This window comes from Excalfactoria chinensis, chromosome 32, assembly GCF_039878825.1.
Source record: "Excalfactoria chinensis isolate bCotChi1 chromosome 32, bCotChi1.hap2, whole genome shotgun sequence".
NCBI classification, from domain to species: Eukaryota; Metazoa; Chordata; class Aves; order Galliformes; family Phasianidae; genus Excalfactoria; species Excalfactoria chinensis.
In genome coordinates, this window is record NC_092856.1 from 33,003 (window position 1) to 45,418 (window position 12,416).

A 12,416-nucleotide genomic window follows, 5' to 3' on the forward strand; every position below is an offset into this window, starting at 1 on the left:
ACGCAAGGTGGGTCGGCGCCTTCTTCCTGCTTGCCTGTTTGGAGGGCTGGAGAGTCCTTTGCGTTTGGCCACAGAAGGCAATGACTTCCCCTCCACAGAAAGCAGGGAACTCGGCCCCAAAACCCCTGTAAAGTACCAGTGGGCCTCGTGCATACGGGCCATGACTTGTGCTATGTGGTGTAGAGTGCTGGGGCTGATCCCAGTCTCTGGAATCTTCTGGCTTCTGCCCTGACTGCCGTGCTGCGATTTTGGAGGGCAAAGGGAGGGAGAGGAGCGGGCAGCTCCTTCCCAAAGCTCTCCCGCTGCCTTGGCCTGAGCTTCTGAACAGTGGCAGAGAGCACGGCAGGACCCAAAGCACAGTCCCCGCACATGGCAACCTTCAGCTTTCCTCCAGCCTTAACCCTTTGGCCCTTCTCTTCCATGCACAGGGGGTCCGAGTTCCCACCTTCGGTTCCTTCAGCATCGTCTCTGAAAGGATCGAGGCTGAGGGTAGAACTGTGACCGTGCAGTGGCCTGCGTTTCACCTGGCCAGGAACCTTGCGAGCATCCATAACCTGACGAAGAATGAGGAATACCCGTCAGGTAGGAGGGGGCTTAAATACTTTCCGGCTGCCCAGACAGGACAAATGAGGCTACGGCCTTCATTCTGAAAAGCAAACCTCCCCTTCCATTGAGCCCATCCAAACATGGGCTTGCCCTGGCTGCTGAATGCAATGAGTAGCCCTTGGGGAGGCAGCGCTGGAAGAGCCACCACGTGATGGGCTCTGACACTCTGGTGTGATTTTCCAGGCCTCAAGCAGGTGGAGACCCTCCACTACGCTGAGGTGGCTGAGGCCGCATCTGTGAGCTGGCAGACTGGGAAGGCCTGCATCTTTGGCACCACATCGCTCGTCTCCCACTGCCTGAGGAAGGGGGAGAACATCGCCTTTGTCCTGAAGGACATCGGAGTGCTCCTCATCGAGGGATCCCGAGTCCAAATGAAGTTCTACTATGACTTCCTGGAGAGGATCAGCGGGAAAGAGAAGCTGGAAAAGGTTGTTTTCCAGGTGAGGTTTTGATTTCTCCACAGCCCTTGTGCTGCCTGCACGTGGCTCTCCAGCTCCTGGCCTGCTGCTCGGGCCATGCAAGAGCTGCGGTGCAGCCAGCTCTGCCGGCCTTGGGCTCCTCCAGCACTCTCCAGTGCCTCAGCCATGACAAGGACGTCCCTCATCCTCCCTGTTCCTCCCCTGCAGGCGCCCTGGCTGCTGGACATGGTGGTGTCCCGGGTGGCAGCGGTTGCCTCCCTGACCTCCTCTGGCCGAGTCGTGGTCTTTCCCAGGTGAGTGCATTTGTGGCTGCAGCCCATGCTTGACGCAGCTGCTCAGCCTCCTGCAGCAGTGTTTGCTCCTTGTGACCTCGAGTGTCCTGCCATGGGAACACAGGCAAAAATAGCTCAGAGGAGCTGGGCAGACAATTGGCACCTCTCGTGTTCCAGCTTGTCCTCAGATAGATCTGATGGGAGAGATGAAGGAATTTAGGTGACAGTTTCATCCCATTGTGGCCCAGGTGGCTCCGTTTCTCAGGACAGCCCTTGGGACTGGGGCTGTCGACACTGGGGAATAACGGCCTTTAGGCAAGGTGACCGTCTGCCTGTGAGCAGGTGATCAGAGTGAGCACAAAAAGCAGCTGGAGCCCTGGCTCACGCTCGTGTCTCCTCCTTTTGTCCAGGTTTCAACGGGAGTTTGCACCCAAACCACCACCCGGGAAACGCTGCAAAGCCTCCAGAGTGCCATTGCCACCTCTTGGCCAGGACAAGAAAGGTAAAGCAGCCGCCAGCTCCTCTCCATACCACATACAAGCAACGTGCGATGGGAAAATGCCCAGCCCACCATCACCCAAAAGCTCTGACTGCCAAACCGTTCACGCCAGCCTGGCACTGCCTCTCCTCCTGACCACACGTTGCCCTCATGAAATCCAGGATGCTGGGTGTGATGTTCCCGCAGTGCCCCCATCCCTGGGTACGGCAAGAGCCGGGGGGGTCCTAGGCCTTGTCCTCTCCCCAGGAAATGAGCCCACAAAAGAGGCTGTCAGCTCACAGGCACCACCCAGCTCCTCTTTCCCAAAGCAGATGCCACTAATGCACTCCCAGAACAGAGCTGCATCCTGGAGAGGAGGAGCTGGGCACAAGGCACAGAGGGCCCGCGGTCTCTGGAGATCGCATCTGTGAGGGGAGCAGAGCAGCCCTCTAGTGTGGTTCCGCTCAGGCCTGAGCAGCCCTGCCTGTCAGCAGGCCAGCAGGTTCAGGATCAGTATCCTCTGACGAGCTCTCTCCTTCCCAATTGCAGAGGAATCTCCAGCATTTCCACCCCTCCCCGGCTGGATCACTGTCACCTTTCTGGTGGAAGAACAGCCAGAAGAGACAACAAGCGATGTCAAGAGGAAGGACAGGTGAGACTGCAGGCTCAGGGTTGGGGTCTGCACGGGCTGTTTCCCTGACCTGGAAAGAGCCCATTCCCCAGCCCCACACAGTCACTCTTTGGGGCCACACAGCGGTGCTGAGTGCAGCACAAGGAGGGCTGGGATGAGGCTGCTGCCAGCCCCCATTTCACATGGCTGGCCCCTCTCTGGCCCTCAGGAGAGCTCCAGTGCAACCAAAGAGCTGTGCGTGGGGAAGACTGCATTGCAGCCAAGGGTCCTGGCTCGGGGTTGCAGGATACGGCCCCAAAGCCATCACCCACTCAGGCAAACCCCTCCCTCTGTGTCTTTTCAGTCAGCTGCCAGCTGTCCCGCAGGCGCCTTCTGCCAAGGAGCAGCCTGAGAAACAAAAGAAGGCAAAACGCTCCACCAAAAGCAAGGAACCGGAAGGAAAAGGCTCTCCCAAAAGCAAAGAGGCAGAGGTAAAACACTCCACCAAAAGTCAAGAACCAGAAGGAAAAGGCTCTCCCAAAAGCAAAGAGGCAGAGGTAAAACGCTCCACCAAAAGCAAAGGGACAGCGGTAAAACGCTCCACCAAACGCAAAGAGGCAGAGATGGGACCAGCACCGGCAGCGCAACCTCCAAGTGCCAAAGAAGAAGAAGAGCTCGACTTTGTGAGAGTCCCCACCATTGAAAAAGTGCCGAAAAAGAGCCAGGCCAAGCCCAGAAAGCACAGTGGAGCCCCAGCCCTGCCGCAAACACCACTGGCAGCCCTATGGACCTCGAGCTCTGACACCAGCCTGCCCAAGGAGTGCACCAGCAGAGCCTTTGCTCTGATGCCACTGCGGCACAAGGGGACCGGATGGATGCAGAGTCAGCCAGCAAAGAGCAAAGCGGGGCTGCCCAGGCGGGGAACGTCCTGTCCACTCTGAGCAGGGCATGGGGTGCCCAAAAGAAGCAGAGCTCCACCTGAGGCTGCCAAACAGCTGTGCCATTCCTACCTGTGCCATTCCTGGGTGCCCATCTGAGCCCTTATTGGTTCTGGCTCAAAGTTGGCTTTCTGAGGCACTTCTTGCCAGAAGACTCTGACTCAGGACATGAGAGGTGGCTGTGGCAATCACCGTCACTTGGAGGACAGTTTGACGTTGGAAAGTATTTCTCTGGAGCTGTTTGCCTTTGGAAGAGAGTGCTCAGGAGTGTTTACTGCTGGAAGATCTGGCCTGTGACCAAAACCTCACTCCAGCTTGGCATGGGAGAACTGGGGAACGATCCCATCGTATCCTGTGAAAAACAGGATGCAGGTGGGCACCTCCCTTACTGCTGAGATCCCCAAACCAGAAGCTGCCACTCCAAAGAGAGCTAACTCCACCTCTGTTGGACTTATATCAATAAGTTGGGACAATTGCTGTTCTCATCAGCCAAACAACAACACCTGATGACCCGTCACTACAGAAGATCAACATCTGGACTCCCATGGTAGTGACCATCTCTCTTTCCTTTCCTATAAAGACTGCTTGCTTTTATTTCCTACCTTTTATTTCCTACCTTTTCCTTATTGCCCGTCTTCCCTTCCACATCTCCCTTTTAAAATAAACCTTCAACACTTAACTCCTTGTGTCTTAATCTCTCCATTGGTTACGTGTATATTAAAATTCCCTCCCTCTTGCTCTGACAATGGGAGTGAGACAGTGTCACCTCAGTGAAGAAAAGCAGAGGTAGAGGGACAATGGGGACTCTTCCTTCCGAGACCCCTTGGCTCTGACAGACTTTCTAGGTACTTTCATTTCTTCACAGAGTTGCTCAGAATCATCGCCTGGGAGCATGTGAACATATAGAGGCTCAGTTGTTGGGGTACCAAGTTGTCTTTGTAAGGATTTATGAGTGCATACAGTAGTTCTGAGTAGATGGAGTGCTCTAGAATAGCTGAGTTAGGCTGGTAGCTTACGAGTTAGTGGGTGGGGGGTTTAGGTATGTGTGTGTGCAGGTTCTCTCGCATGCATCGCTCATTAAGGTGAAGTGCGTGATGTCAGGCCTGGGTCGGGGCAATCCCAGGTATATGTATATCCTGGGATAGGACACGTTGACATGGCCACCGCCATCAGCTTTGCACTCTCACCAGCTCAGAACAACCTGCACAAGCGGGGTGACCCACTGTCACCATCACTATGGTGGAACAAGCCACTCACTGCCTCCAGAGATACTCAGCAAGGGTCGGTGAGTGTCAGTGTGTGCCATGTTTCCATTTTATTTGTGCTGTGTGCAAGAGGTTTCATTGGGCAGGACCAGCTTGATGGTCAGATCCCGGAGCATTGACTACCCAACTGGCCTTTGCTACATGTGCATCCCAACGTCTGACTGTCTCAGCGTACATTGCCCTCAGTGTAGTTGTTAACAACACTGCAGAGGCTGTGCATGATCACAGAATGACAGTCACACAGAATCACAGAATGACCCAGGCTGGAAGGGACCTCTAGGATCATGAAGCGCCAACCCCACTGCCTGGCAGGGCCACCAAACTTCCATGATGTGATATATGCACTTGACACCATGCTCTTCGGCCCAGGGGTTATGAGATCGTTTTGGAAATTAGTCCAGTTGTCTGACTTGGTTCTATCTGGGATGCCATGTTGCTGCAAGACTTACTTTTCCAAGTCTAAGATAGTATTTCAAGCAGTGTTTTTCCCAACGCAGCACCTGGCAGACAAAAGCGTGAGCACCCGCTGCAGCCCTCCTCCATCCAGGTCCCCAGCCTGGGATGGGAAGCCCTGATCCCCTCGACCCTCCACACTACCTCAGTCTGCTTTGTCTCTGCCTTCAGCTGCTCCTCTAGCTGGGCAATGAGCTGCTTCTCCTGCAAAACAACTCCTGACCCTTGTCCCTGCCTCCCCCTGCCCTCAGAGTGCAGGCACCTTCTCTCAAGGAGGGTAAAGAACTGGGATAATTTATACTTGCTTATCCAGGCAGTGTCTGTGGGCCTCTAAGAGAAATCCCTGCATTCCAGAAGCAGAGACAAAAAGGACAGGCAGAGGAGTGCCTAATGAAGCTGGAAAGATGCTTTCAGCTGTGGCTGCTATTGCTGGATACAACCAGCCACCCAAGGCTGAGCACGCTCTCCTGTCTCCATCTCAGTTCTGGAAATAGGCAGAAGAGCTCAGTGTTCTCTTGGCTACATTTACTGCCGTGAGCCATTCTGAAATGCACGTTGTTTCAGGCAGGCACAAGCCCGAGGGCCTAAACCACAGCCTGATGTTGGAAACGTCCAGAGAATTTATCAGGACGGTACCTGTGATAAAGCAGATTTAACTGGCAGTTTCAGTGGCGGGCGTCCTGCAAGCAGGAGAGCAGCACAGAAAACAGTGCTCCATCTCTTACGTCCTGTTACCCGACACTGATCTCTTTCTCCCCTGGGTCCTCACTGGCTGAGTACTTGAGGTTCACAAACACCCGAGGCTCCGCTACACATAGGGATACTGGGTGAACACGAAGTTTTGGTTGCTGGGCCCTATGGCAAATGGAAGTGTGCTGGCTGGTGCAGAATGCAGAAGGAAGGGGGCTTGCTGGGCTGCAACCAAGAAGGAAGGGACTTGTGGAGCCCAACGGCAGAAGGAATTAGACATTTCCTCCCCTAAATACCACATTTATCTCATAAAGAAGGCAGTTTGTCCCTTAAATATCAATTTTTTAGCCCCAAAATATATTTCCTCCCTTAAATAGCACTACTTATCCCCAAAATATGACATTTTCTGCACAAAAAACCACCCATTTTCTGCTGTAAATATCTCCTTTAATGTCAAAAAAGACAATTTCTCCCTTTAGTATCAGTATTTATTTCAAAAATTAGATACTTTCACACTTATATCTTACTATAATGCATTTTCTCTATTAAATATCACTTTCTATACCAAAGCTAAGATGTTCTCTCCATTAAATATCATTTCTTATCCCAAAAAGAAGACTCTTGCTCCCATGTTATCACTTTTTATACAAATTAATGACATTTTCTCTTTTAAATATCACTTATAATCTCATAAATGTGATTTTTCCCCCTTAAGCATCACTTTATCCCAGTAATAAGACATTATCACCATTTAATCTCAATTTAAACTGCAAAATTAGGTATTTCCTACACAAAATACTGTTTTTATACAAAAAAATAAGATAATTTCTTCTATAGAAATCACGATTTATACCAAAAATAAGACATTTTTCCTTTCAATATCACTTTTTATCCCAAATAATAATATATCTCATCTATCTACATCAAATGCTTCTTTCTATCCCCATAGTATGACTTTCCGTTTTATCAATTAATATCCCAAATAATAGACACAATCTCTTTTAACAACCCCTTTCTACCACAAAAATAAGACACGATCTCCATTCGAGATCAGTTTTCATCCCAACTTAAGACCCCGAGGCCCCTCCTCTCCCACTGCCACTCCGGCCCTTCCTCGGCCTCTCATTGGTCAGCGGCAGTTCCACCCCGCCCCCGGTCTCTCATTGGTCAGTGGCAGCTCCGGCCCGCCCCCGGTCTCTCATTGGCCAACGGCAGTTCTGGCCCTTTCCTACCTCTCATTGGTCAGCGGCAGTTCCGGCCCGGCCCCGGCCTCTCATTGGTCAGCGTCTGTGGGGTAATGTGGGTGTGTGGGGGGAGATATAGGGTAATATGGTGCTATAGGGAGGGTGTAGGTTAATATGAAGGTATGGGGGGGGATTATAAGGGTAATATGGGGCTGTGGGTGGCAGTGGGAGGGATATAGGGGTGGATAGTGGGGGATATGGGGTTGTAGTGGTCTCTGGAGGGATGTCGGGGGATATGAGGAAATGGGTGGCTGTGATAGGGGGGCTGTCGGGGCCTGTAGGGGGGATATGGGGATGTAGGTAGCTGATGTGGGAATATAGAGGGATGTGGAGCTCTAGGGGGGGTTGGAAGAGATGTCGTGCTAGAGGGGGCTTTGGGGGGGCTATAGAGGGATATAGAGCTGTGCGGGTCTTATAGGAGGATATGGGGCTGTAGGGTGCTACAGGGGTTATAGGGGTGGTCGTAGGGGTTTATGGGGCTATGGGCAGCTTTATTGTTGCTATAGGGGGGATATAGAGCTATGGGAAGTTGTGTGGAATTATAGAAGTGGTATAGGGGGGTATGGGATAGAGGGGGCTCTGGGAGGATATAGGGGACTGTGGAGGGGATATAGGGCAGATGCTGGGCTGTGGGGGGCTATAGGCAGCTGGGGGCTGTGGGGTGATATGTGTCTGTTGTATAAATGTATAAATGTATAAATTTTGACATACATTGATATTAAGATTATTTATTAATATTGATATTGATATTAATTGTCATGTTTTGGAGACAAAAAGAGTATATTGGGGAGAAAAAGCATAATATTTGGTGAACAACTGCATAATATTGGGGAGAAAACATAATACTGAGCTAAAAAGCAACAATTTGTGGAGAAAGTGCAGTCTTTTTGATAGAAAAACCAGAATTTTGTAGAGAAAATGTGTTTTGACTTGCATATAATAGTGATACTTTTGAGAAAATTTCTTTTGAGGATAAATAGTGATATTCGATGGTAAAATGTCTAAATTTGGACATAAATTGATATTAAAAGGAGAAATCGTTATATATTGGAGACAAAAAAGGTAATTTTGGGGGACAAAGCCCCAGTACAGTGCAGAGACTTACAGGCATGATTTACATTTCTCTTTTGCCTACTGGCAAGCACTCCTCTTCAGGGCACTTCTCCTCCCACTGCTCGTCCTTGTAAGAAGGACTGTGGCAAATCCAGTTGCAGGAATCACCATCCTTCCATTGAGCATCAAAGAGACCACAAAAGATCCCCAAAATGTTGCAATTTTTCCCCAAATTAGACAATTTCTCCCCAAAATACCAATGTTTATTACAAAAATAAGATATTTTCTCTCCCAAATGCCACAATTTACCCCAACGTTTTCTTCCCAAAATACATTTCATGCCAAAAACAAGACATTTTCTCCATTAAATATGACTTTTGAACACAATAGAATACATTTTCTACCCAAAATATCACCTTTTATCCCATAAATAAAACACTTTATCTGCAAAATACCACTTTTTATTTAAAAATATGAGTTTATCCACAAACTGCCTCTTATTAACCCCAAAATAGGACATCTCTCTGAAATACTGCTTTTTCTCCCCAAAGAAGACCTTTCCTAACCTGAATACTGCTTTTCATCCCAAAAATACGACCTTTTCTCACCAACAGATCAGTATCTTAAAAATAAGACATTTTCTCTCCTAACTATCACTTTTTATCCCCGAACAGGACATTCTCTCCCCATCATTCTACTTTTTATCCCCAAAATTAGACATTTTCTCCAAAAAATTCCCAATAGTATGATGCTTTCTCCCCAAAAATGTGACATTTTGCATAGAAAAGAGACGTCACAGACGTCGCCACGGCGATGTGGTGACAGCGTGGCCAGTGCTGGCAGCTGCCCATTATGACGCTGGCACAGCAGCCTGCTACCTGCCATGGCACGGCAGGAGCCCAGCTCTGCCCCGTGCTGGTTGGCACTCCCCAGTCCTGGACCCCTTGTGTAGCCTGAGCTTCTCAGTCCTAAACGTCTGTCATCTGGTGACCGGGAGCTCGCTGGCTGCAGCACTCACTTACTCCCTTTGGACACTGATGGCAGGCTGGCCTTCGAGCTCACTGAAGACCATGCGGTCAGTTTCACTGCCTTTGCAGTCACAATACAGTTTGGAAGACAAAAACACAAACACGTCTTTTTAGTGGTGAATTGCATTTATTTTACATGGAGTAATCCAGGCCATTAGCACACTGGCCTTTGCTTCAGGATCCGTGCACCTCGAAACTGACTGTTTCAGGGCTGATCAGTCTTCTGCTTAGCCATGGTCGTGCCCCGGCAGAAGGGCTTGAATCATAGAATCATGGAACCACAAGGTTGGAAAGGACCTGTGAGATCATTCAGTCCAACCATCCTCCCATTTCCACGGACACGGACCCTGTAGCAAAGTCCAGTTGGGTAGTCAATGCTCCGGGATCTGACCATCAAGCTGGTCCTGCCCAATCAAACCTCTTGCACACAGCACAAATAAAATGGAAACATGGCACACACTGACACTCACCGACCCTTGCTGAGTATCTCTGGAGGCAGTGAGTGGCTCGTTCCACCATAGTGATGGTGACAGTGGGTCACCCCACTTGTGCAGGTTGTTCTGAGCTGGTGAGAGTGCAAAGCTGATGGCGGTGGCCATGTCAACGTGTCCTATCCCAGGATATACATATACCTGGGATTGCCCCGACCCAGGCCCGACATCACGCACTTCACCTTAATGAGCGATGCACGCGAGAGAACCTGTACAGCTACCTAAACCCCCCACGCACTAACTCGTAAGCTATCAGCCTAACTCAGCTATTCTAGAGCACTCCATCTACTCAGAACTACTGTATGCACTCATAAATCCTTACAAAGACAACTTGGTACCCCAACAACTGAGCCTCTATATGTTCACATGCTCCCAGGCGATGATTCTGAGCAACTCTGTGAAGAAATGAAAGTACCTAGAAAGTCTGTCAGAGCCAAGGGGTCTCGGAAGGAAGAGTCCCCATTGTCCCTCTACCTCTGCTTTTCTTCACCGAGGTGACACTGTCTCACTCCCATTGTCAGAGCAAGAGGGAGGGAATTTTAATATACACGTACCCGACGGAGAGATTAAGACACAAGGAGTTAAGTGTTAAGGGTTTATTTTAAAAGGGAGATGTGGAAGGGAAGACGGGCAATAAGGAAAAGGTAGGAAATAAAAGGTAGGAAATAAAAGCAAGCAGTCTTTATAGGAAAGGAAAGAGAGATGGTCACTACCATGGGAGTCCAGATGTTGATCTTCTGTAGTGACGGGTCATCAGGTGTTGTTGTTTGGCTGATGAGAACAGCAATTGTCCCAACTTATTGATATAAGTCCAACAGAGGTGGAGTTAGCTCTCTTTGGAGTGGCAGCTTCTGGTTTGGGGATCTCAGCAGTAAGGGAGGTGCCCACCTGCATCCTGTTTTTCACAGGATACGATGGGATCGTTCCCCAGTTCTCCCATGCCAAGTTGGAGTGAGGTTTTGGTCACAGGCCAGATCTTCCAGCAGTAAACACTCCTGAGCACTCTCTTCCAAAGGCAAACAGCTCCAGAGAAATACTTTCCAACGTCAAACTGTCCTCCAAGTGACGGTGATTGCCACAGCCACCTCTCATGTCCTGAGTCAGAGTCTTATGGCAAGAAGTGCCTCAGAAAGCCAACTTTGAGCCAGAACCAATAAGGGCTCAGATGGGCACCCAGGAATGGCACAGGTAGGAATGGCACAGCTGTTTGGCAGCCTCAGGTGGAGCTCTGCTTCTTTTGGGCACCCCATGCCCTGCTCAGAGTGGACAGGACGTTCCCCGCCTGGGCAGCCCCGCTTTGCTCTTTGCTGGCTGACTCTGCATCCATCCGGTCCCCTTGTGCCGCAGTGGCATCAGAGCAAAGGCTCTGCTGGTGCGCTCCTTGGGCAGGCTGGTGTCAGAGCTCGAGGACCATAGGGCTGCCAGTGGTGTTTGCGGCAGGGCTGGGGCTCCACTGTGCTTTCTGGGCTTGGCCTGGCTCTTTTTCGGCACTTTTTCAATGGTGGGGACTCTCACAAAGTCGAGCTCTTCTTCTTCTTTGGCACTTGGAGGTTGCGCTGCCGGTGCTGGTCCCATCTCTGCCTCTTTGCGTTTGGTGGAGCGTTTTACCGCTGTCCCTTTGCTTTTGGTGGAGCGTTTTACCTCTGCCTCTTTGCTTTTGGGAGAGCCTTTTCCTTCTGGTTCTTGACTTTTGGTGGAGTGTTTTACCTCTGCCTCTTTGCTTTTGGGAGAGCCTTTTCCTTCCGGTTCCTTGCTTTTGGTGGAGTGTTTTGCCTTCTTTTGTTTCTCAGGCTGCTCCTTGGCAGAAGGCGCCTGCGGGACAGCTGGCAGCTGACTGAAAAGACACAGAGGGAGGGGTTTGCCTGAGTGGGTGATGGCTTTGGGGCCGTATCCTGCAACCCCGAGCCAGGACCCTTGGCTGCAATGCAGTCTTCCCCACGCACAGCTCTTTGGTTGCACTGGAGCTCTCCTGAGGGCCAGAGAGGGGCCAGCCATGTGAATTAGGGGCTGGCAGCAGCCTCATCCCAGCCCTCCTTGTGCTGCACTCAGCACCGCTGTGTGGCCCCATACAGTGACTGTGTGGGGCTGGGGAATGGGCTCTTTCCAGGTCAGGGAAACAGCCCGTGCAGACCCCAACCCTGAGCCTGCAGTCTCACCTGTCCTTCCTCTTGACATCGCTTGTTGTCTCTTCTGGCTGTTCTTCCACCAGAAAGGTGACAGTGATCCAGCCGGGGAGGGGTGGAAATGCTGGAGATTCCTCTGCAATTGGGAAGGAGAGAGCTCGTCAGAGGATACTGATCCTGAACCTGCTGGCCTGCTGACAGGCAGGGCTGCTCAGGCCTGAGCGGAACCACACTAGAGGGCTGCTCTGCTCCCCTCACAGATGCGATCTCCAGAGACCGCGGGCCCTCTGTGCCTTGTGCCCAGCTCCTCCTCTCCAGGATGCAGCTCTGTTCTGGGAGTGCATTAGTGGCATCTGCTTTGGGAAAGAGGAGCTGGGTGGTGCCTGTGAGCTGACAGCCTCTTTTGTGGGCTCATTTCCTGGGGAGAGGACAAGGCCTAGGACCCCCCCGGCTCTTGCCGTACCCAGGGATGGGGGCACTGCGGGAACATCACACCCAGCATCCTGGATTTCATGAGGGCAACGTGTGGTCAGGAGGAGAGGCAGTGCCAGGCTGGCGTGAACGGTTTGGCAGTCAGAGCTTTTGGGTGATGGTGGGCTGGGCATTTTCCCATCGCACGTTGCTTGTATGTGGTATGGAGAGGAGCTGGCGGCTGCTTTACCTTTCTTGTCCTGGCCAAGAGGTGGCAATGGCACTCTGGAGGCTTTGCAGCGTTTCCCGGGTGGTGGTTTGGGTGCAAACTCCCG

General features: G+C 51.1%; 1 protein-coding gene across 1 annotated transcript; it reads left to right on the top strand.

Moving 5' to 3' along the window:
* Window positions 1-777: 777 nt before the first annotated feature.
* Window positions 778-4,001, top strand: LOC140263673 (uncharacterized). The gene is made up of 5 exons (XM_072358736.1): window positions 778-1,046; window positions 1,233-1,318; window positions 1,708-1,799; window positions 2,325-2,427; window positions 2,750-4,001. Exons 1-5 carry the CDS (start codon window positions 978-980, stop codon window positions 3,324-3,326), a joined length of 927 nt encoding a protein of 308 aa, XP_072214837.1. The 5' UTR covers window positions 778-977; the 3' UTR covers window positions 3,327-4,001.
* Window positions 4,002-12,416: the final 8,415 nt, after the last annotated feature.